Raw genomic sequence first — 22,004 nt, 5'->3', positions numbered from 1 at the left:
GTTTTTCCACAGCTGTACTGGCTAACAGTGACCACTTTATTAAGTACATCTGAACACCAGCTTGTTAATGCAAATATTTAATCAGCCAATCATGTGGCAGCAACTAAATGCCTAAAAGCATGCAGACGTGGTCAAGAGGTTCAGCTGTTTTTCAGACCAAATGTCAGAATGGGGAAATGTAATCTAAGTGGCTTTGACCATGAAATGATTGTTGGTGCCAAATTGTTGGTTTGAGTATCTGAGAAACTGTTGATATTCATGCACAACAGTCTCCAGAGTAAAAAAAAAAAAACAACATCAGTGAGCAGCAGTTCTGTGGCCAAAAATGTGTTGTTAATGAGAGAGGTCAGAGGAGAAGGGCCAGTTTGGTCGAAGCTGACAGGAAAGTGACAGTAATGAAAATAACCACACATTACAACTGTGGTATGCAGAAGAGCATGTCTGAAGTGGATAGGCTACAGCAGCAGATCTTCATGATCACTGATATCGCAGTCAGACAGATCTTGATTCTGGTTTTGGGATGCATGCAAACTTTTGTTGCAGAATAAATTAAATATATAAAATAAAATACATTTTAGCCATACTACTGTATGTAAGTGTATGAAGAAAAACAAAAGGTTTGTCATTACTGAGACTTCCTTATTACATTTCTTTAAACAAAAAGATTATTTATGTGATTTCCTTTCCCTTTACGAAGAGCGATTCATCTGCAATACATGTATGGTGCAATTTATAACTGGCATTATAATTGTATCCAATTGCCCATAAGTTTCATCTGATGTAGTATGCATGTATGGCAATACTATTTCAGAATGCAGCTTGGATATTCTACCATCTGTATTATTGTCCGGTAAAATAGGCAAGCAGTCTTAACATTTTCCAGTCACGGCAGCGTGATGATTGACTACGGAATGACGTTCCATAGTGACGTTTGACTCGGGCAACGTTGATTCTCCTGCAAGCTACTGACCATGTTCCACGTCCAAGGCCAACGAAATTCCGTGTTTTTAATTTTGTTACATTAAAACATCATATACAATAAAACAGGCAAGAGTCGAAACGGGTAAGTTCAAGAGATGCTTAATAACTGGTTTGTCGCTATATAGCCCGCTTGCGTGGGCATAAAAATGCGTTTGTTGTCTATGCTAACTAATGATAGCTTGATACCTAGCTAGCTAACGTTGGCTAGCTAGGTAGATTAATAATGATGGAGGTTGGATGGATTGAGGGCGGACGATAACATAATCAGAAATATTGCTGTATAGCCTGCATGTATGCATCGACTCTAGTGCTGTTTTCCATGTTCATTTTACGGATCTAAAGGTTTTTCCCTGGTGAACGCCCCAGTTGTGGAGGTAATGCGTTCCCTTCTATCTGTAGCGATCAAACAATGCTCGCAGTCAAGTCAGTTGGCTGCGAGCACCATCAACATCACGCCTAATACCAGGAGCGTGATGCAGAATGCTGGCATTAGCCAAGCAGGTATTGGAACAGTTCATCAGATTGACAGTGAAATATGAAATTTGGTTGGAATTAGATAACTATGTAATTAATATTTGCACTATGGAATGTACATAAAATTATAATTGTGGCAAATGTTACGTTGTTATGCAGCAATGTATTTTACTGTGCATTTGTGTTATGATTTCGTAAGAGGTGAGATGCACGGAGCTAGTGCTAGTCTTGCTATCTTGCAACGCTAGCTGCGGCAGAAAGGTAAAGCAGAGAGCATCTTTGGGTATGATAACGTTAGCTAGCCTAGCTGTATAATACTGTTCGTACCTACGTCACGAATGTTATTACTCTCAACATTGCTAGCTGGTTACAACGTAAAGGGATATGCAGCAAGGCGTGTAACAAGCTAGCGTTGCGCTGGGTTTACGAATAGACTCGGATAACGGACCAGCCGGTGTCTTAACATTAACCAGGAAAGATGGCTGTAGTCGCCCATCTTTTTCGTGAGGGGTGAGATTGAAGAGGTTAAATACCGGCTGCGACACCCGGGCATACAGTCACGCAAGCCACGCCCCTTGCTAAAGGCCTTAGAAATCTCACGCTGTAAATGCATTGTCATTTAATTTACTTTGAGTAATTTTAATTTAGTCATCGATCTAGATGATATACTGCTTAATCCATGGGTTTGCACCGATTGCTTTTTCATATTGCTAATGATTTCAGAAGGATATCACCAATTCATGACTAAGAGCTCAAATCTCATTTAGGCTTTTGAAGGCAGTTTCTGCACATTGCTGCGTTTACAAACAGTAGACTTCACCAAACGTGGTCTGTGTATAAAAAGTTGGCTTAACTGTACCACTAAAATGGTAGTGAATTTGGAATATTTTTTTTTTCAGCTGACCAAAGATATAGGTGAAAATATGACGCATTTGTCTGTATTAATAAAATAATCATTTTGTGTGTGTGTATGTCTCTATAGAAACAAACAGTGGAAGCATGATTGCGTTAACAGGCTTGTTTGAAATTGTCCCTGGCCTGAGCTTTGCCTCAGGCTAGAGACATATTACATTAAATACATATTACATTTTATGGAAGAAAGGAGGAAAACCATTTTTTTGATGGATCCAGAGTGCTTATATTGCAGAAAATTCACTGAGAGCTTCTTAATTTCACCAGTGACTCACTGGGTTACTTTACAGCAGTCACATTATATTTTTGAGTGTTTCAGCAGACACAGCTGAGCACACATTACTGACTGTAGGTTAGGTACTGAGGAGAGTCCCTTCACGTCTGGAAAGTGAACTTGTTTATGTCCAACATGAGGCTGTATTTGTGTAATCATTTGCATTACATTGAGAATAAGGCACCATTAACAATAAAGGAATGCTTGCCTCATTGTTCAGTTATTTTGGTGCAATGGGTGCACTGGCATGCTAATCCCAACGTATGAATATTTACTTTATAAATTGGATTACGTGCCTTGCTCAAGGAAATAACCTCAATGACTAACCTGATGTGGGCTGTGATTCTTTGGAAGATGTGCACAATACTTACAGTAGAAATAAGGACCTGGCACATTGTCATGAGACTAGGGCAGAAGATGAGCCTCATAATAGCCTCTACAAATGTACAGTGCAGTGCTGGCCTTATTATTGGACAACCCAGATTTTGCAGCTCTTGCTATCAGTGTGAACTGTCACCAGGGTGACAGTGACTTAATGGAAGCAGGCCTCTCTTATGGCATATTGGTTTAAGGGTCATTTGGAGTTGCTGCGAACCCAAGCCGAGAAAATAAGGTGCTCTAAATAAGCAGGCCTTCTCACCCAGGGCTAGTAATACACTTCATCCGTCAAACACCAGGGGTCTTTTTGTGTTTCTTATCACCTTGTGCACTGAAGCTGGACTTTCAGTGCGTAAGGAGAAGATAATAATTGGTGTTTTATGTGACCTGGGTGAAGGACATGATGTAGCACATTATTGTTATTGCTGTTATTATTTTTGGTATAATGACCTCTCTGCCAAAACCGTTTTTTCATTAGAAATATGTAAGCAAACAACATTTTATCGCACTTTACATTTTGCACATGGAGACATTTTTATTTCAGCGCTAATGAACACTAAGTCCTCCTTTAGCTCATCACAGCATTGCCTTGTTTGTCCCTTTCTGCCCCCTGTAGTGTTCCAGCCACTGCTCTGCTGTGTGAGCAGAGGAGAGCTGACCAACCAGAGCAGCTCATTTCCTCGGTCTGTGCTTCCTCTGCAGCCCCTAGGTGAGCACTGAGCTGGGGTAGAAGGCGAGGCCAAAGCAATCCGCTCTTCCTCCTGGCCTTCATCCTCTTCTTCGCCTTCTTTCCCGTCCCTTTCACTCGAGAGCCGCTGTTTATTCCCGACCTTCTACCTGCTGCCTGGAAAAATGGGCGGCCTTGGCGACGAAGCGTCCAATCAGCTGGTTGACAACCAGCAGCGGGAGGAGGGGCAGGCCCAGAACGAGGAGAACGAGCACGGGCACCGTATCGCCCAGGAGGCGGCCGCCACCAACGCCAAGTGGGTGAAGGAGGGCCAGAACCAGCTGCGGAAGGACCAGAACCGCAACCCCGACTGCAACCCCAACCACAACAGCATGGAGGAGCACCATCCCGGGCGTGGGGAGAAGACCACCTCCAACAAGACCCTGAGGTTCCTCTGCTCCGACCTGGACTCCAAGAACTCGGCCAACAAGCCGCTCATCATCGACAACCTGGTGTCTCTGGAGGGCGAGGAGGATGAGGAGGAAGAGGAGGAGGAAGACGATGAGGATACGTTGCCCCTGACGACGGTGGAGAAGGACACGGACTCGTCGTCTGAGACCCAGAGCACCGGGGAGTCCCGCAAGGAGAGCGTGGGGGGCGGCAGGAGCGCCTGCGTGCTTTTCGGGGGGAGGAACGGGGCACCCAGCGACGAGGACTCCAGCTGGACCTCGCTGTCCCAGGACAGCACGGCGAACAGCACCCCCGACGGGGAGACAGGTGAGCACAGCCGGGGGTGGAGAGGGGCAGGGGTCCATCAGGTGAGATGTATATGAACAGTTATATAATGATCCGTGAGGTTTAATTTCGTAATTGTTGGTCGGGGGCTTACCCGTAAGCATTTGCTAAGTGCAGTTTTTTTGCTGAGCACTTTCAGTAGGAATGGAACGTATAGACTGCCGAATTTTTTGAGATGGCTTCTCCAGCTAAATCTGAAGGTTCTAAAGCAGGAAAGCAAATATGGGACAGTCTGAAATTTGATCCTCGGAAATGTAGTACTCCTGTCCGAAAGCTGTGAGATTGATTACGTATTGTGTTGCAGGCCAACGTTTGGAGAGATACAATAGATGGGGGATTATGTCTGTTTTCCACCTGTTTTTCATTGTGACATCGCCAAGCACGCAAATAGACCATAAACAAGCGGTCATAATGCTGCAATATTGCTTGAGGTCAAATACTCAGGCAGCTCCAATTGTGGTTGAACTGAATAACCTGACAACATGGCACGATGTGTTTTGTTTTATAAGCCTCTCTCATAAATTATGTGTTTGCCGTGGGAGGAAATGAGTGAGTACTTCTGAAGAGAGGGATGAGTCATTACTAACCGCTACATGGAGTGCTTTGATTATGCGCTAATGTGTCTTTGATAACCTGGCTCCCCCAGAAGTCTTGCACATTTACTGAATACTTCAGAGTTTTTAACCCGATAAGAGGAACTAATGATGTGAATATCCAGACTGTCAGGGTGCGCATTAGCGCAGATAAATGTAACATTTTCTCTTTATCTGGGCTCATGTTCTGTCGTTGTCGTGCCCTGTATTCCCGCTTCCTCCCGGTATCAGAGACCTTCTGGGACCGCAGCGCGTTCGAGACGGACACGGACCTGCCCGCCGGGTGGATGCGGGTTCGGGACACCTCGGGCACGTACTACTGGCACATCCCCACCGGCACCACGCAGTGGGAGCCCCCGTCACCCCTGGAAGGCGGGGGTCCCGACCGGCCCTCCAGCGCGTCCTCGGGAACCGCGTCCAGCGAGGAGCCGCAGGTGGGGGGGGGGGGTGTTTGCACTTTTCTTTTTGATAGGTGAACAAATTCTTCGTATTGTTATTCTTTCTTCCGTTTTTGGCAAATGGCAAATGCCAGGCATTTATATAGCGCCTTTATCCAAAGCGCTGTACAATTGATGCTTCTCCATTCACCCATTCACCCATTCATACACACACTCACACACTGACGGCGATTGGCTGCCATGCAAGGCCCCGACCAACTCGTCAGGAGCATTTGGGGGTTAGGTGTCTTGCTCAGGGACACTTCGACACAGCCCGGGCGGGGGATGGAACTGGCAACCCTCCGACTGCCAGACGACTGTTCTTACTGCCTGGGCCATGTCGTGTTTTTCTTCTTCTTTCTTCATCTATGGACATGATTCTAAGCTGTCGGCACAAAATGAAGTATACACGCTATGGAATGCTAAGGCGATCCATTCTCAATGTGAATGTCACCATGTAATAAGAAGCTTCTAGCAGTCTAGAGAACCTAGTCCCAGGTTCACAGTATTGCCATGGTTGGAGAAAGGTGAAGAGTAAGGAGCACTCAGTACAGCACTTAATTTATTTAATCTCAATTAAAGGAGGACTGTGAGGAGATCTTATATTTTTAGGAAATGGCAGTCAGGTCATTAAATGTTCATTGAGACAGACGCACCTCGAGCCTTAACTCAGTGAGCGTGTCATGTCTGTGCCACTAAAATTTAAAGACGTGTCTGTGAGTGTGAGTGCTGTTCCTTCTCATTGGAGTACATTTATTAAACTAAGGGTGCACCAGCACCCAGTGGAGTAGAGTCGACTACATTAGATTAGAGTTGAGTGTGACTGAGCTTTCATTTCGAGTTGTGTGTACAGAACCAGGAGACTGAGGGTGAAATTAGAAAGTAACTTTTGTGCTGACTCTACGGAGAGTGGTGCTTCACACAGTGAGTTATAAATGCATGGATTCATGCTGAGCTGTGATCAGTCAGGGCCTTTAATCAACTTTTTTGACACATCAAAATTTTACTGGCTGAAACAAGGTTGATGTAAATGAGATCTAATGTAATGAGGACATTTATCATCACCAATTTATGGGATTAGAAATATAAATAATAGTATTGCAGAATAGGCCCAATGCTCATATCTGCATTTCTGAAGGGAAATCTACTGAAATTTGTTTTGATTTTTGAAATGCGAATTTGTTAGCGATATTTCAAATGAATCATAACAGCATTGAGGAGCAGACTGCAAGGCACATTGGGAATAATATATCCCGAACAAATTTGGGCCCAAATCTTTTAACAACCCCTTTAGAATTTAAACAGAGAATTGTCATTTCTGAACCTTTGGGGAACCTCGCCTGTCAATGCGTTTAGGTTATTTTTATTTTTAACCTTAGTCATAATATTGTAATTGTGAAATTGCTGTCTGGCCTAACCGACACTGCCACCGCAGCAGTTAAGTGTTTTTAAGCTTTTCTGTAATGAGAACAGTAGGAGCAGATCAGGGATCTCTAACCACAGTCCTGGAGGGCTGCCGTTGCTGCTGGCTTGTGGTTTCCTTTCTGCCAGCCGCCATTTTAGGCCCCAGGAGTAAGATGTGGACTGCAGCCAGTCGGTGACTTAAATAGGACTTAAGCACTGAAACGCACCAAAAACCAGCAGACACTTGTGTCCCTCCCCGGTGTGGATGCTCTGGGATGAAGGAAACTTAATAGCCTCTTCATTAGCCAAAGAGACATACCGTCTTCATCATCCCAGCTTACAGACATATACAGATGAGCCCAGTGTTTGAAACCGTGACGTCTGACCCCTCGTTTTCTCAGGAGGGGGACGTGGTGTCGGACCAGAGCCTGAAGGAGTTCGAGGGGGCCACCCTGCGCTACGCGTCCATCAACCTCAGGTACGCCGCCCTGAGTCCTGCTGGGCGGAGACAAACGACCCGCCGTCAGCCAACCGTCAGTAACGCGTTATCACCGAGGGTCACGGCACATCCGGCACCAAGTATAGAACATGACACGCGGAGGGGCTTCCTTTCCTCTCGGCTTAAATTATGTATTAAACACGAATGAAACGGTTTCAATTATTTACTCCACTTCTTAAAAAAGCAGGTTATTTTTGAAGAAACAACCGGTCTAAAAATTCCTCTTCCGTCATTGTGCGCTGACAAGAACGCTTAAAGCCTTTCGGTGTTTCAGTATGTTGACTGATATCTCTTCCCTGTTTTTGGAATTCATCTGTAGTTGCAGTGTTTTATTTGGCATATTATTAATAGCAGAAGGATAATATCTGCACTGATAATGGTGCGTTTCAGCATAAGAAGTGGGAGGTGTGTGTTTATGGCAATGTAAGCTGTTATGCAGATGGTGAATAAGACCCAGAATACAGGTTATGAAAGGCACTCCCGTGCGTTTTTAAGGGCGCTCTGGGGCAGGCGTGGGAAGGTGTTGTAGTCAGCTTGGCTTGATCGTGGGTTAGTATTGCTTTATCACTTTCACTGCACTGGGAATACCAAATCCGTCATTAGCATATCTGCTGCTTGGTTTAGAGACTGCTGCACTGCTTTGCAATCAAACTGCTGACGGACATGTAAACAGTAATTAGCAATTAAAACTGGCTCTGTCACCTCCCCCCCTCCCTCTACTCCTCTCTGCTCCTCCTCTCCCTCTCCCCCTCCCTTTCCCTCTGCTCCTCCTCTCCCACTCCCTCTCTCTTTCTCTCTCCTCCTGTCTCTCTCCCAGCTGTTCCCTGTCAGAGGATGAGGAGAAGCAAAGCTCGTTTAGCGCTGACCTGGAGGCCAAGGTACCAATGGTGCCCTTACATACATACACACACACACACACACACACACCCATATTGCACACACAAATGCACACTCGTGCACACACGGCCACACACACAGTCGAGAGGCATGTATACGTGCACACACACATGCACGCACACACACATATGCGAACACATGCACACACCCGTACCCATATTATAGTCACACGCATGCTCACAAATGCACACTCGTGCACACACAGCTACACACAGTCTAGAGACACGTGTGCACACACAAACACGCAGCCATACACACCCACGCTCACACACACCCGTGCACACACACACACACACACACACACACACACAGAGGCCCATCCTTTCCTCGCAGATCCTCACCTACAGGAGATATGTGAGGGGTGTGGCTGTAAATATTTCCGCAGTGTTTGGCCTTTCCCAGCTGTGGTTGTATGTGATTAGGCTCTTGGGGAATATTCTGTTGTTGTGCTAAAAAAACCGATTTTTCCTCACTGATCATCAGTTCAGCTGTCTCCTCAGAATCCCAATGACTGGTGATTTTGGGAAATTGTTCAGATTGTGTAAATAATGACACACTCACAAACACACATCCAAAAGATACATATACAGTCACACACACACACACACACACACACACATACAGACACGCAAACACACCTTTTATGTACTGTAGAAGAATTTATTGCTGACCTTTCTGCGGGGCTCAGCGTGTGTTTCCTGAGTGTGAACGCTGGACAGCGGCCTCTCGCCGGCCTAGCCGCCCTCTTCCCTCACAGTGAGCGTCTGTGTCTGTCTGCGCCTCCCTCTCTGTCTGCACCTCCCTCCCCCCCCGCTCCCCCTCGCCTGTCCCTCGGCAGTGCTTCGCCGTGCGCTCCCTGGGCTGGGTGGAGATGTCCGAGGAGGAAATGGCGCCGGGCAAGAGCAGCGTCGCCGTCAACAACTGCATCCGCCAACTGTCCTACCACAAGCAGAACCTGCACGACTCTGCGGGGATCTGGGGCGAGGTGAGGGGGGGCGCGGGGGGGGGGGGCTTGCTGGCGTTGGCGGCTTGCGCTCTGTTCTCCCAGCGCCTCCATCGCAGCGAGAGCAGATGTTCTCTGCGAGGGCAGAGCGAGGAATGTGTTTTCTGCTGTCAGACGCAGAAACACAGGTGGCAGGAACATTTCCCCGCAATTTACATTCACCGAACAGCTGAAAGTATTCTACCCACTTATAATTACCTCTGTCACTGGAGAAGCCTTCAGTCCTGTTGTATTCCCCAGCCTGACATTAAAGTGTATTGATTTCTCAAACGCCTCTTGGTATTATGCACTTAGAAGATTGGGAAGGCAGAGAGGCAGACTTAAATGGGAATTGGTAATTAAAGCTCTTTTCAAATTTAGTATACATCCAACTACAGCAGTGTAAACTACTGTATGGGTCAGGGCCCAAAATGGCTGACAGGAGTGTCTGAGGTGGGTCCTGTAGTCTGTGGTCCAATAGACTATGCTGATAGTTCCCTGAAAGGTACTAATTTGAGTCCCAATATTCAAATGTTTCAATAGGACCAGTGATATACAGTATCAAATCTTTGTATCAAATGTATCAAAACCATTTAAAAAAAACCTAATCTAATCCTGTACTAATCTTGCACTAAGCCTGCGAGATTAGTACAGGACCTGCAGCATCGGATACTAAAGGGACACAGTGGGGTAGGCAGAAGTGAGTTGACGCCACACACACACACACACACACACACACACACATACTTGTGTAAAAGTGAAAAATAAGAAAATGAATACATGCGGTAAAACAGCAACAAAACTGCCAGCACTTCACCAAAAAGATTTGGGCTCCCTGCAGTTTAGGATGATAACTCTGACAGTGACTTTGACTCATTACCGTCGTCTGTAGCCAGTGCCCATGAGTCCTGCGCGTTGGATGTCCTGTTGAACATGGGATGTGTGAGGAGCCCCTGTGTGTCAGGCTGGATTAAGGGGGTTTAGTCTGGGCCTGTGGATGTGTGAGGAGTCTCTGTGTGTCAGGCTGGCTTAAGGGGGTTTAGTCTGGGCCTGTGGATGTGTGAGGAGTCTCTGTGTGTCAGGCTGGCTTAAGGGGGCTTAGTCTGGGCCTGTGGATGTGTGAGGAGTCTCTGTGTTTCAGGCTGGTTTAAGGGGGTTTAGTCTGGGCTTGTGGATGTGTGAGGAGTCTCTGTGTGCCAGGCTGGCTTAAGGGGGTTTAGTCTGGGTTTGTGGATGTGTGAGGAGTCTCTGTGTGCCAGGCTGGCTTAAGGGGGCTTAGTCTGGGTTTGTGGATGTGTGAGGAGTCTCTGTGTGTCAGGCTGGCTTAAGGGGGCTTAGTCTGGGCCTGTGGATGTGTGAGGAGTCTCTGTGTGTCAGGCTGGGTTAAGGGGCCTTAGTCTGGGCCTGTGGCGCCACCTCTGGTGGAGTTAGGCAGCGCTCGGCTCGCTGGCTCAGCTTGGCCAAGTGACGCGTGTCTGAGGATCTTTCCCCCGTTCTGCAGTTCCTCTATTTCTGCCTCCAGACGGAAGACGGATGAAAAAAGGGTAGAGTTCCCAGGTCTGACACAGACCGTGTCCAGCCCATCATTGATTGCTGTACTAGATGCATTTCAGTGAGGTAGACTCAGCGGTGTGGACCGCTGCGCTTAAATAGCCCTTACTGTGGGACTGGAGGCATTCAGTCCACTGATGGCAGCCATATTACTTCTGTAACTGAACAGTTATAGCCTATAAATGTTTCATTGTCTGCCTTTATTTAAGTGGTCTAAACTATTGTCCATTACAGCACCGAAGAGAGGGTGTATGGATTGAGTTTTATAGGTTATATTTATGCACCCTGACACGTGAGGGCATTTTGTTCATGGCTGGCTTTTCAGTGAGTGATTAGGGGTACCCTGTGTGTACAGTATGGAAAATGAAGGGCATTTTGTTCATGGCTGGCTTTTCTGTGAGTGATTAGGGGTACCCTGGGTGTACAGTATGGAAAGTGAAGGGCATCTTGCCTGTTGTCAGGAAGGGCATGCTGGGAGGATGGCGATAAGGTTGTGCTGGAATGATGGATGATAAAATGTGTAATGTGTATGCAGTTGCAAGGTAATAATGCGTCTTTGATACTTGTTTTGTGTGTGTGTGTGCATACGTGTCTGTGTGCATGCGTGCGTGCTTGTGTGTATGTGTGCGTATGTGTCTGTTTGTGTGTGTCTGTGCGTGCACGTACTTGTGCGCGTACGTGTCTGGGTGTGTGTGTATTTGTGTTTGTGTGTACGTGTGTGTGTGTGTGTGCGCGTATGTGTCTGTCTGTGTCTGTGTGAGTACGTGTCTGTGTGTCTGTGTGTCTGTGTGTCTGTGTGTGTGTGTGTGTGTGCTTATTTGTGTGTGTGTGTGTGTGTGTGTGTGTGTCTGTGTCTGTGTCTGTGTCTGTGTGTGTGTGTGTGTGTGTGTGTGTGTGTGTGTGTGTGTGTGTGTGTGTGTGTGTGTTTAGGGGAAGGACATGCTGCTGGTTCTGGAGAACGAGACCCTGAATCTGATCGACCCGCTGGGCCAGACCCTGCTGCACTCCCAGCCCATCGTCAGCATCCGCGTGTGGGGCGTGGGGCGCGACAACGGCAGGTAAGAGCCCCCCTCCCCAGCACCCGTCCTGGGGCTGTCAAACCAGCACATCCACTTATTTCAGTCCCAATTTGGTTCTGTTTACTTTAGCATTTGTGCCTGCCTTTTTTATCCACAGTGGCTCTTTGTATTTAGCATGCTGCTCTGCTGTTGGCCTGGTGTCATGGGCACTCAGCCCTGGGTTGTCTGATTTTTCCATTGCTATATAAGTGCTGTGGAACTCTGACCATTAGGAGTACCACAGAAAGAACGCAGTGAGTCATAATGAGTCATTCTGGAGGTTCTGCATTCCATACAAACCCCCTATCGGAGGGACCACGGTCCTGTCTATCTAAAGCTCATACTGCCCTCTGGAGGACCGACACTGTAACTACAGGCATTATTTTACTGGTTTCTGCGAAGTGCTGAATTCAGACAGTGCCATTTTTTTAAATTAACATAACAGATATTTATGTTAGTAGTTCTAGCAAAATGTATTTAAGTTAGGTAGCTTTTGTTAGAATGCATGCGCCCGTTTATGGAATAAACATAAATATTTATATATTATGCATGGCTATTATGCAAGTATTATTTTTTTAAATCTTTTATGATGTGAATGTTCCTATCCTATCCTGCAATAATTTAATGTGAAGCCTATTCGAATATATGAATCCACCTATAATTTATGTTTCTTTATTTCTGTTTTGTGTGATATTTCTTTTAAATTCTGCCTTTCTCCTCTATCCCGCTGCACTGTGTCACAGAGAGAGGTAGTGTACTCTTGTCAGTGTGCTTCCTAACCGCCCTCGTTAGACTGCATCACTCTCACTCTCCCTCCATCTGTGTCTGTGTGTGTGGCTGTCGTGGTGAACACGGAGGAGCAGATGGTCGCTTCTGTTCCCAGCTCTCCCATTCCGGAATGTTCCGCGCCTCACACCCTCGCTGTTCTCCGCTCCGGAAAAACCCGTAGTCACCAGCCGCTCACCCTGACCCCACGCGGTCGTTTAGCTTCTTGGTCTCAAAGTGTTTTCTTTGGCTGTCAGAGCACGTTTTGAACGGTGAAATAATCTCTTGGTTGTGATTCACCCATTCAAATAAACACTCATGCCCATTCAAGAAGACCTAGCTGTCACTCGGGGTAAATGTTTCTAAGATTGTTTGTTTAATGGGGATTATGCACCACAGGTAGTTAGATTAGTATGTTGTAACTTATAATTTAAAATAAAATTTATATTTAGCTTGATTTGTTTTTGCTACTTTAAACAATGTTCTTTTAAAAATTCTGTTATCCTCAGCAAAAAAGGGTGTTCCAATGTGTCACTGTTGTCATGAAGCATTACACTAATATCTCATGGACATGGCCTTGTGAACAATGACCTTGTGATGAACGCTGGGAAGTTGAGGTACAAAAGGTGAAATGTGGTGTTGACACCAAATTTATCGCTTGGCGGAGAACCCAAACCAGTATTGGCAATTGCTTTTGAAATTGTAAAGATATGTTAGCATGAAAATGAGCAATTTGTGCTTTTTTAACCTTTCATTTTAATCAGGAGCAGAGTTCTTCCCAGCTGTCATCAGGAGTAATTAGTTTCACTTTAAGGAGCACTCTTGCATTGAGTAGGGAGTTGCTTGTGTCAGTCTTTGGCTGCATTATCATTCACACGCCGTAAAAATACAGTTTTTTTTTCCTTTAAGTTAAATATGGGGCTTGTTTATGAAATGAGTCTCCAGCTGCCAAATGGACCGCTGCTAGTTTCTCACGGTCTGTAATTATGTCAGTCATTAGGCTGTGTGTGTCTTGCATTGTGTTTCTCACTGAAAGGGCTTTGAGCTCCTCTGGTCATTAAAGCTGTACAGCGGAGTGACCGCACTCCTCCACCTCCATCAGTCACTCCGCTGCGTGTCTGCATGGCTGTCTCGGGTCCTGCGGTGTTATGTCCGGTCCTGCGGTGTTATATCCGGTCCTGCGGTGTTATATCCGGTCCTGCGGTGTTATATCTGGTCCTGCGGTGTTATATCCGGAACTGCGATGTTATATCCGGTCCTGCGGTGTTATGTCCGGTCCTGCGGTGTTATATCCGGTCCTGCGGTGTTATGTCCGGTCCTGCGGTGTTATATCCGGTCCTGCGGGGCCGTCTCGGGTCCCGCGGGGTCCTCACGCCCCTCCTCTCTTCCTGCCCCCAGGGACTTCGCCTACGTGGCCCGGGATAAGCTCACCCACGTGCTCAAGTGCCACGTGTTCCGCTGCGACACGCCCGCCAAAAACATCGCCACCAGCATGCACGACATCTGCTCCAAGGTGAGCCCCCGTCCCCCGCCTCCCCCGTCCGGGGGGAAACCCGAGTAGAGCCGCGCCCAGCCAGGAGGGGGCGCCGCTCAGCACAGCGTTTATACCCGGCCGCAGAGCAGTCGGGACTCCCCGGGCCTGCCTCTTCTGCTGCTGGGATAAGTGTGGTGTTTGGGAAAGGTCACGCTGAGCCCAGGTGGAATGGGTTGTTTGCGGCCGCTTTGCAGGGGGAAGAGCGGGGGGAAGCTCGTACGCCACAGCTGATGTAGTCACTTGTGTGCTCGTTGCCTATGCCGTTGCAAGTGTCACTGTTCAAACAGAATTAGATTTCACTTCTGATTACCGATTTTTCGGCTTACATCACCCATCCGAGACGCATTCTGAAACTTCTAACCCTCTTAATATTTTCCACTTGATCTCCGCTGAAATGTAAATTGTAAAATGTATTTTTAATTGTAAATTTCAAGGCTCTTATTGAATAATTGAATGATTGTCCATTGCGTTTACATTTTAAGTGAGCATTGCCCTACTTTCTGCCACATAAACAAACTTTTATTTTCTCCGGGGAATTCCTGGTGAAAGTCTGAGAAGTTGAAAGTGTTCACACAGAATCCTCACATGCTTCGGCTCATGTAATAATTTTCTGTGCGTCTTCTTCAGACCGTGTCGTTTTGTTGTGCCTAATGGGGACACACACGTTCGAGTGCTGCATACCGCGATGCACTAAAACCGTTTTCAGCATTCCTGTAATTGCTGTTCTGCATTTCGTTTGCAGATTATGTCTGAGAGGAAGTCATCCAAGTCCTGCCTGAACAGGCTGAACATTGACCCCTCCAAACTGGTGGATATTCCTGTACAAGGTAGCGAGCGTCTGTACAAACCTGCAGCACCCCGCCGCACTGCTCTGGGGCTTATTAATCCACACTGATACAACAGCAATTAGCCCATGTGAAATTCACTGTTCCCGTCTCTCTTGTTTCACCATCTCTCTCTCTCTCTCTCTCTCTCTCTCTCTCTGTCTCTCTCTCTCTCTCCCTCCCTCCCTCCCTCCCTCCCTCCCTCCCTCTCTCTCTCTCCCTCCCTCCCTCCCTCCCTCCCTCCCTCTCTCTCTCTCTCTCTCTCTCTCTCTCTCTCTCTCTCTCTCTCTCTCTCCCTCTCCCTCTCCCTCTCCCTCTCCCTCCCAGAATTCCCTGCGCCAAAGAATGAACTGGTGCAGCGCTTCCACGTGCGTTACTTAGGCAACATGCGGGTGACCAAACCCGTGGGTAAGGAACACTATAAGGAATGCTTGCATGTCCTAGCTGGCAGACTGTGGGCCTGCGAATGACGATATTATGCATTTGACTGTGCTGTGTGGCATACATATTTTTTTATCTCTGGTTGCTTTTATTTGACACTTTTTTGTTTTCTCTTCACTTTTAATTTTACTGATTTTATTTGTCTGTTCGTAATAGACATTTCTGTTCAGTTTTTTCTTGCCGCATTTTGAGAGATATAGATGAGACTCTTTGTTACTTTAATAATTTATGCGTTTTCAAATGGCAAATAATTAATGGAAGGCTGTATCTAATTTATGGGACTCTTAATGCTAATGGAAGAGTGTTTAATTGGGAAATGGTGTTAAATAATCACGCCTGCTTTGCTGTGAATTAGTATTTTCGCAAATTGTACTCTCCCGGTTGTGAAAGTAGAAGACGGCGGTCTTGCATTGCCTTGGTGAGTGGCTGTTTTCCATGACACGTGTCCCCTTGTGTGTGTCTCAGGTATGGACACGATTAACGTTGCCCTGGAGACGGCTCTGAATGCCAAAGAAATGCACGAGTGGACGCAGGTCACTGTCAATGTGGCTTCAGCCACCCTCACCATCCTGACCACGGAGGTAGAGCGCAAGACACTTTTAGACAACTCAAACCAATGCCGTTATACACTGTTAGTGGGCCGGGATCTACTCCTTCTTTCCATACTCTAAGAGCTCCAGGCCTACTCTTGAGTTGGCCGATCTGGCTAGGTTCTGAAGCCCTCACCAGACAGTCATTGATGGTTGTCCATGACAGAATTTGTTGATTATACGAATGAAATAGTTAAAAGAAGGCTGACATTTTGGACATGAGTGAATGCTTCTTTTCCTGTCCTTTCAGACGGAGGAGGTTCTGTCTGAGTGCCGCGTGCGTTTCCTGTCCTTCATGGGCGTGGGGAAGGACGTCCACACCTTCGCCTTCATCATGGCCGAGGGCCCGGGGGACTTCATCTGCCACATGTTCTGGTGCGAGCCCAACGCTGCCAGTCTGTCCGAGGCAGTGCAGGCCGCCTGCATGGTGAGAGCCCTGGGGTCATGGGCGTGTGTGCGTGTGTGTGAGAGTATGTATGTGTGTGTGTATACGTGCATGTGTGTGTGCGCGTGTGAGCGAGTATGTATGTGTGTGTGTATACGTGTGTGTGAGTGTGTGCGCGCGTGTGCGCGCGTGTGCGTGCGTGTGTGTGTGTGCGTGCGTGTGCGTGCGTGTGCGTGCGTGTGCGTGCGTGTGCGTGCGTGTGTGTGCTTGTCTGTCCTTGTCTGTGCGTGTCTGTGCGTGTTTGGGCGTGCATGTGTGCGAGTGTGTGAGAGTGTATGTGTGTGTGTATACGTGCATGTGTGTGTGCGAGTATGTATGTGTGTGTGTATACGTGCATGTGTGTGTGCGAGTATGTATGTGTGTGTGTATATGTGCAGGTGTGTGTGCGAGTGTGTGCGAGTATGTATGTGTGTGTATACGTGCATGTGTGTGTGCGAGTATGTATGTGTGTGTGTATACGTGTATGTATGTGTGTGTGTATACGTGCATGTGTGTGTGCGAGTATGTATGTGTGTGTGAGTGTGTGCGTGTGCGCGTGTGCGAGCAGCCGAGACCACACGTCGTATTTGCAATAAGCAGCTGACAGTCTGCTTGGCGTAGGCTGTCTGTGGTATGACCTCTCCCTGCTCTCACGCGGTCTCACAGCTGCGGTACCAGAAGTGTCTGGACGCCCGGCCCCCCAGCACCAGCTCCTGCCTGCCCACCGCCCCGGCGGACTCCGTGGCCCGACGCGTGGGCTCCAGCGTCAAGAAGGGCGTGCAGACGCTCCTGGGCAGCTTCAAGCAGAAGATGTCCGTGGCGGAGTCGCCCTAAGGGGGGGGAGAGGCGTTCGCCTCCCTCCCCTCTCCTCAGCCATGACCCGCGCGTTCTCGGTCACGTCCTCCACTTTCGCCGTTTAAGAGTAATATTGAGATTTTACTGTAAGACTCAGGGCCCTGCCCTGTTCTCCCCGAAGCTCGCACACACTGGTGGGCTGATGCACGATGCCCTCTCCTATTTTTGTTGCAGTTATTTATCAAGAAGATATATTTGCTTCAGAAGCAGAAGAGATGGGGTGTGTGATACATAAATGATGGCACTGCTCTTTCCTTCCCTGTGTCTAACAGGGGAAGAATTATTGATGAAGTTTAAGACCCATCTCGTATCACAGCCCATCTCTTCAGATTAAAGAAATATCACGGATAAAGGTTAGACTAGATAATTTGTATATATGAGTGTACAAAGTCATTGTCTAATACGTTGTAGAGAGTCTGGTCGGTTGTTAATGAAGAAAGCTGAAAAATATGTCTAAAAGATAGAGTAGAGAACTTCTGAGAATATCCAAATGTCAGGCTGGTTCAGTGTGACTGGTAAAACTTAGTGTTTTTATATTCATGTCTTGCCATATTGTCTTCTGCTGTGTAGATATTTCCTGTTGAAAATCCAGACATTCAAAATTCCAGCAGTTAGAATTTCAGGTTCTTCAGTAATTCAGTCATATTTTCAGAAAATGCAAAGAATTTTAAAGCTAAGAATGTAAATGTAGGGGAAACACTGTTTGAGAATGTGTCTGAATTCCAAGCTTTTGTAAAGGATTTCCAGGTGTTGGGTTTTGTAGCATAAGTGTGTATAATTGCCTGCGTTCCTCTTGATTACACAGGCTTAGGTCTCACTGACCAATCCTGAAGCCTTTACTCTATGACTCTTATTGTGGCTTTCAAAATTCTCCATCCCTTTTTGCCAAAAAAAAAAATTAAAATCATGCCCAACATGACAAATCAATCTTTTCCTGTCTTCCAAAAAAAGATGATTAGCTGTAGGCCAGGCACTGACCAACCAGAGGACCTGAGATTGCAATCATAGCTCTTTGGTGTGGCAGGGAAGTGATGCATGCTGGGATCTGGAGGCAGCAAGATGGCGTCCGCTACACACTCAGTAGGGCTGTACAGTGTGTGCCTTGCTGGTGGAAGGGGGTTTGCTGCAGTGAGCTTGGTGCTTCCGCCGTGGCAGAACCCGCCAGGGCAAACGGACGCCGGGGCACTTCTGCGGTTTGGGCTCAGGGCTCGGTGAAGCAAACTGCAAACGCTGCTTTTTCCATGAAAGCCAGCGCTGGCCGGCTGCTTCCCAGGTTTTACTCAGACGGTTGGTTAACTTCGCCGGTGCGCAATGGGCTCTTAAGCCACAGCTGAAGGGTACAGTTAAAGAGCACAGCTATGGGGGAAACGGAGACTTATAGCTGAACATTTTCCTCCATCACTGCCAACTTTCTATTTGAAGTCTATGTCAATGGGGACCTCAGCGGTAGCCCTGTTCTTAGTGGTGAGCTGGGGGTGAGAGGGTGCAGTATACTCTGTCTCCATAATAAGACCTGCTCACTGTAGGTTTATTGCCCAAAATCATCTATCAATATCTACCGTTCCCCCCCCCCCGCCCCACGTGGACTTGCGGTATTTTCCCAGGGAGTTGCCTTTAAAAGGTACCGCCTCATATTTTTCAATGTTATTTTGTACTATACTTTGTAAAATATTGATACATTGCACCATCTTTAACTATGTTTTTTGGCCTGATAGGGCATTGAGGAAATTGATGATGATTTGTGGCTACACATATTTTACAAGGCAATAATTAAGTAGTCTTATTTTTTTAAATATAATTTTATACTGTATTAGCTTGTCTTTGTTTTAATACCCTTCTTGTAAAAACACTCATAATTAATCACCATTTGTTGTTTGAAATTTTATCACGGCATCAAAACTTCAACTTGCACTGTTTATTTTTCAACTACAAGGCAAGATAAAATGCTTTCAGTCAAAGGACACTGTTGTGTCGGCATTCAAAATTCTCTGTTAATGTTTCAGTAGCTTGCTATCATGCTTTCTTCTCCTAACAGAAGATCTGGTCCACAGAACCACAAAGCAAGTGCTACTTCACTGGAGGTTAGCAGCATATTTTCTGAAAGCATAGCACAGTGGAAGCTTTTAAAAAAAATTAGATAAAATATCTAACTGTGTGGAACTGTGTGGAATTCTGTGTGAGATGTATGCCATTTAGATGCTGTGTGATTCTATGTGGATGCACCAATTTTTAAGTCATAAGAAGCGCATCGCTGAGTTGTAAAGGATGTTAGTTGGGATAAAATTTGTATTGTATGTTTGGGAATGAACCCTTTCTGAATAACTGAGCATGACTAATATATCCATTTCCTTGACTAAATGGAAATGCTGTTCTGTAGTGAAACTCTTAGATACTGCCCCGCCTTCAGGACAGGAGCAGGAAAGGCGATATTGAGGGGAGTGTGATCTACACGACCGTTAAAGCGGTCATGGCGTTTTAGACGCGGTTCTATTGTGTCGTCCTTTTCATTTCACGTGTGTGTTCTGGAGCGACTCCTGCCTTTCCTTTTGAAGTACGTGTGTGTCGCGTGTTTGACAGAATCGCATTCCGAAAACGTGGAAAATATGGGTCTTGTATTACCCTTGCTTTTAGCTGCGTCGCTGTTGGCTGAAATCTATGATCTTAGTGGTTTACATCACTCCAGTTTGCACCTAAGTGTATTTATTCATTTTTCCTCTATGTAAAGGCATCCTGATTTATTTAAGGTTTCATGTGTGTCAACACTACATTCTAGACTGCTAAGTAATGAAGGGTCTGGATTTTGAAGGATTGTTAAATTATTTAAAGATGTAAATTCGGTGTTCTGTATATACATGTATATTAATATAAAGTGTCACTGTATAAAAAATAAAAGCATAAGTATCACCGTTTGTTCCTTTTTTCCTTCCTTTTCTTCTCCCGTGTCATTGTTTCTGGTTTAACCGTGAATGAGTGACGGGGCACAGGCAGCCTCTGAATCGAAGGCAGGGGTGAAAGGACCTGCCTTTTCCGACCTGCCCAGGGCTCATGTCCCTGTGGCGTTTGGTTAAAACTGTGACATTTTTGGGAGGTTCCATGCTGGTTAAATAGAAAAGGCTGCATATATAATTCCCTCTGATTAATATCTCTGTGCACTGTGTGTTTCACTCTTGTCCTGGCCCGAGTCCTCCTTTTGCTGTCTCTCTGGAAGGAATATCTGTGGCTGGGACCACCGGGCGCACATTTGCAGTGTAACAGGAGCATTGTCTGTCTCAGACCGCCCCGGTCACTGCCATTACGCGTGGAACACCCCCTCGCCTGTTTATACGAGCCTCCCGCTCGCTCTCCCACCCCCCGCCGAGTTGAAAGGGAGAGCAGGAATAGGTTTGTGTTTCCCGGGGATGTGGCTGGCAGATGAAAGCTATTGGCAGTTGGGAGCCAGCTGCCCCAGACTCTGTCCAAGCCCGTTAATGCCCTCTCCCACTACGCGGGGAACTCTCTCCCGCAGCACAACAGGACAGCAGGGCTCTTCATGGCTTGTAGTGTAATTATGTGGTTTTTTAAGGGCCTTGTTAGAGCTGTTTTCACACAATGACTGCCTCTGTAGAACTGCATACAGGCCATTCACTGTGTATCCTCGCTACTATACATACATATGTACATGCACTGACTGGAAAAAAATAAAAATAACTATATACTATAATAAAAACTTTGTTTATTAACCTGGTCCTGCTTAACGACAGTAGTAAAACCTCACCTTACCTGTCTTCTCTCTTTCTCACATCAGTTGCATTGTGTAATGTAAGGAGAGTTCATTTTGTGAATGGTGATGTAGAAAAGCTGCTTTATACAGTAGAGCTACTGTAGCTGTCTATTGTGATCATATTCAATAGCTCCCTTTTACCAGCCCCACCGATACAGCGATTACATCATAACTAGCTTTCCCCTATTTCATAATGAAAATAAAATATAGGAATAGAAATATTTTATAACTAGGAATATTTAAATATATTAAGTAAAAAGCCTAACTGAAATATTCTGTTATCCTTTCAAAGTCACTGAACTCATTGTATGTAAATAAAGTTCGCACCCTACTTTTGTAAAAGGGTGATTTGTCATCCTGTTGGTTCTGTTAGCGCTGTTTGACTGGCCTCCACGTTGTGTGCAGTCGTGTTTCTGAATTCTGCTACAGCAGTGACTCTAAATGTGAGGGAGTGTGGGAATCTCGGTGTGAAGGCTTCTCGCGTGCACACACTCAGTCTCCCGTTCGAATTAACCCAAACATTCCTCCTCGGACACTCCACTGCGAGTGTCACTTGGAAAAATAAAAAATAAAATAAAAATGTTCGACTGGGCCGAACTAATCTCGATATACTGCTTTGTCTGGGAGTGTCTTTAATTCAGAGACACTTCATATTGTTAATGAAATGGTTCGTTTCTCTTTTCCCTGTTCATGCTCTCTTACTTAAAGGAACACCAAAAACGGTGCCAGTGCCATAGAGAATATGGATTGTCTGTGTTTGTATGGGGGTCCCTGTTGCCTCTGTATACTCTTTTTTCTTTTTTTCCACCTTTTTTTTGGTGTGGTTGACAGCTGCCCAGATGAAACGCTGCGCTTCCTCTTTCTCTGTGCCTCCCCGGGGTTGTTATTTAAACCCCGTGCCAGTGACAC

At 46.3% G+C, this 22,004-nt stretch overlaps 1 protein-coding gene across 2 annotated transcripts; it reads left to right on the top strand.

Moving 5' to 3' along the window:
- Positions 1-939: 939 nt before the first annotated feature.
- LOC133108254 (amyloid beta precursor protein binding family B member 1-like) lies at positions 940-20,239 on the top strand. Of its 2 annotated transcripts, none has more exons than XM_061217722.1 (13): positions 940-1,063; positions 3,636-4,463; positions 5,306-5,508; positions 7,317-7,393; positions 8,232-8,292; positions 9,150-9,296; positions 11,775-11,902; positions 14,066-14,180; positions 14,944-15,028; positions 15,353-15,433; positions 15,932-16,047; positions 16,307-16,483; positions 17,147-20,239. In XM_061217722.1, exons 2-13 carry the CDS (start codon positions 3,872-3,874, stop codon positions 17,312-17,314), a joined length of 1,950 nt encoding a protein of 649 aa, XP_061073706.1. In that variant the 5' UTR covers positions 940-1,063; positions 3,636-3,871; the 3' UTR covers positions 17,315-20,239. The 2 variants fall into 2 exon arrangements, with proteins under 2 accessions (XP_061073706.1, XP_061073707.1); XM_061217723.1 differs by having other exon boundaries at positions 951-1,063; positions 3,722-4,463.
- The last annotated feature ends 1,765 nt before the right edge of the window (positions 20,240-22,004 follow it).

Source organism: Conger conger, chromosome 13 (assembly GCF_963514075.1).
Source record: "Conger conger chromosome 13, fConCon1.1, whole genome shotgun sequence".
NCBI lineage: Eukaryota > Metazoa > Chordata > Actinopteri > Anguilliformes > Congridae > Conger > Conger conger.
This window is presented reverse-complemented; position numbering and strand designations above follow the sequence as displayed.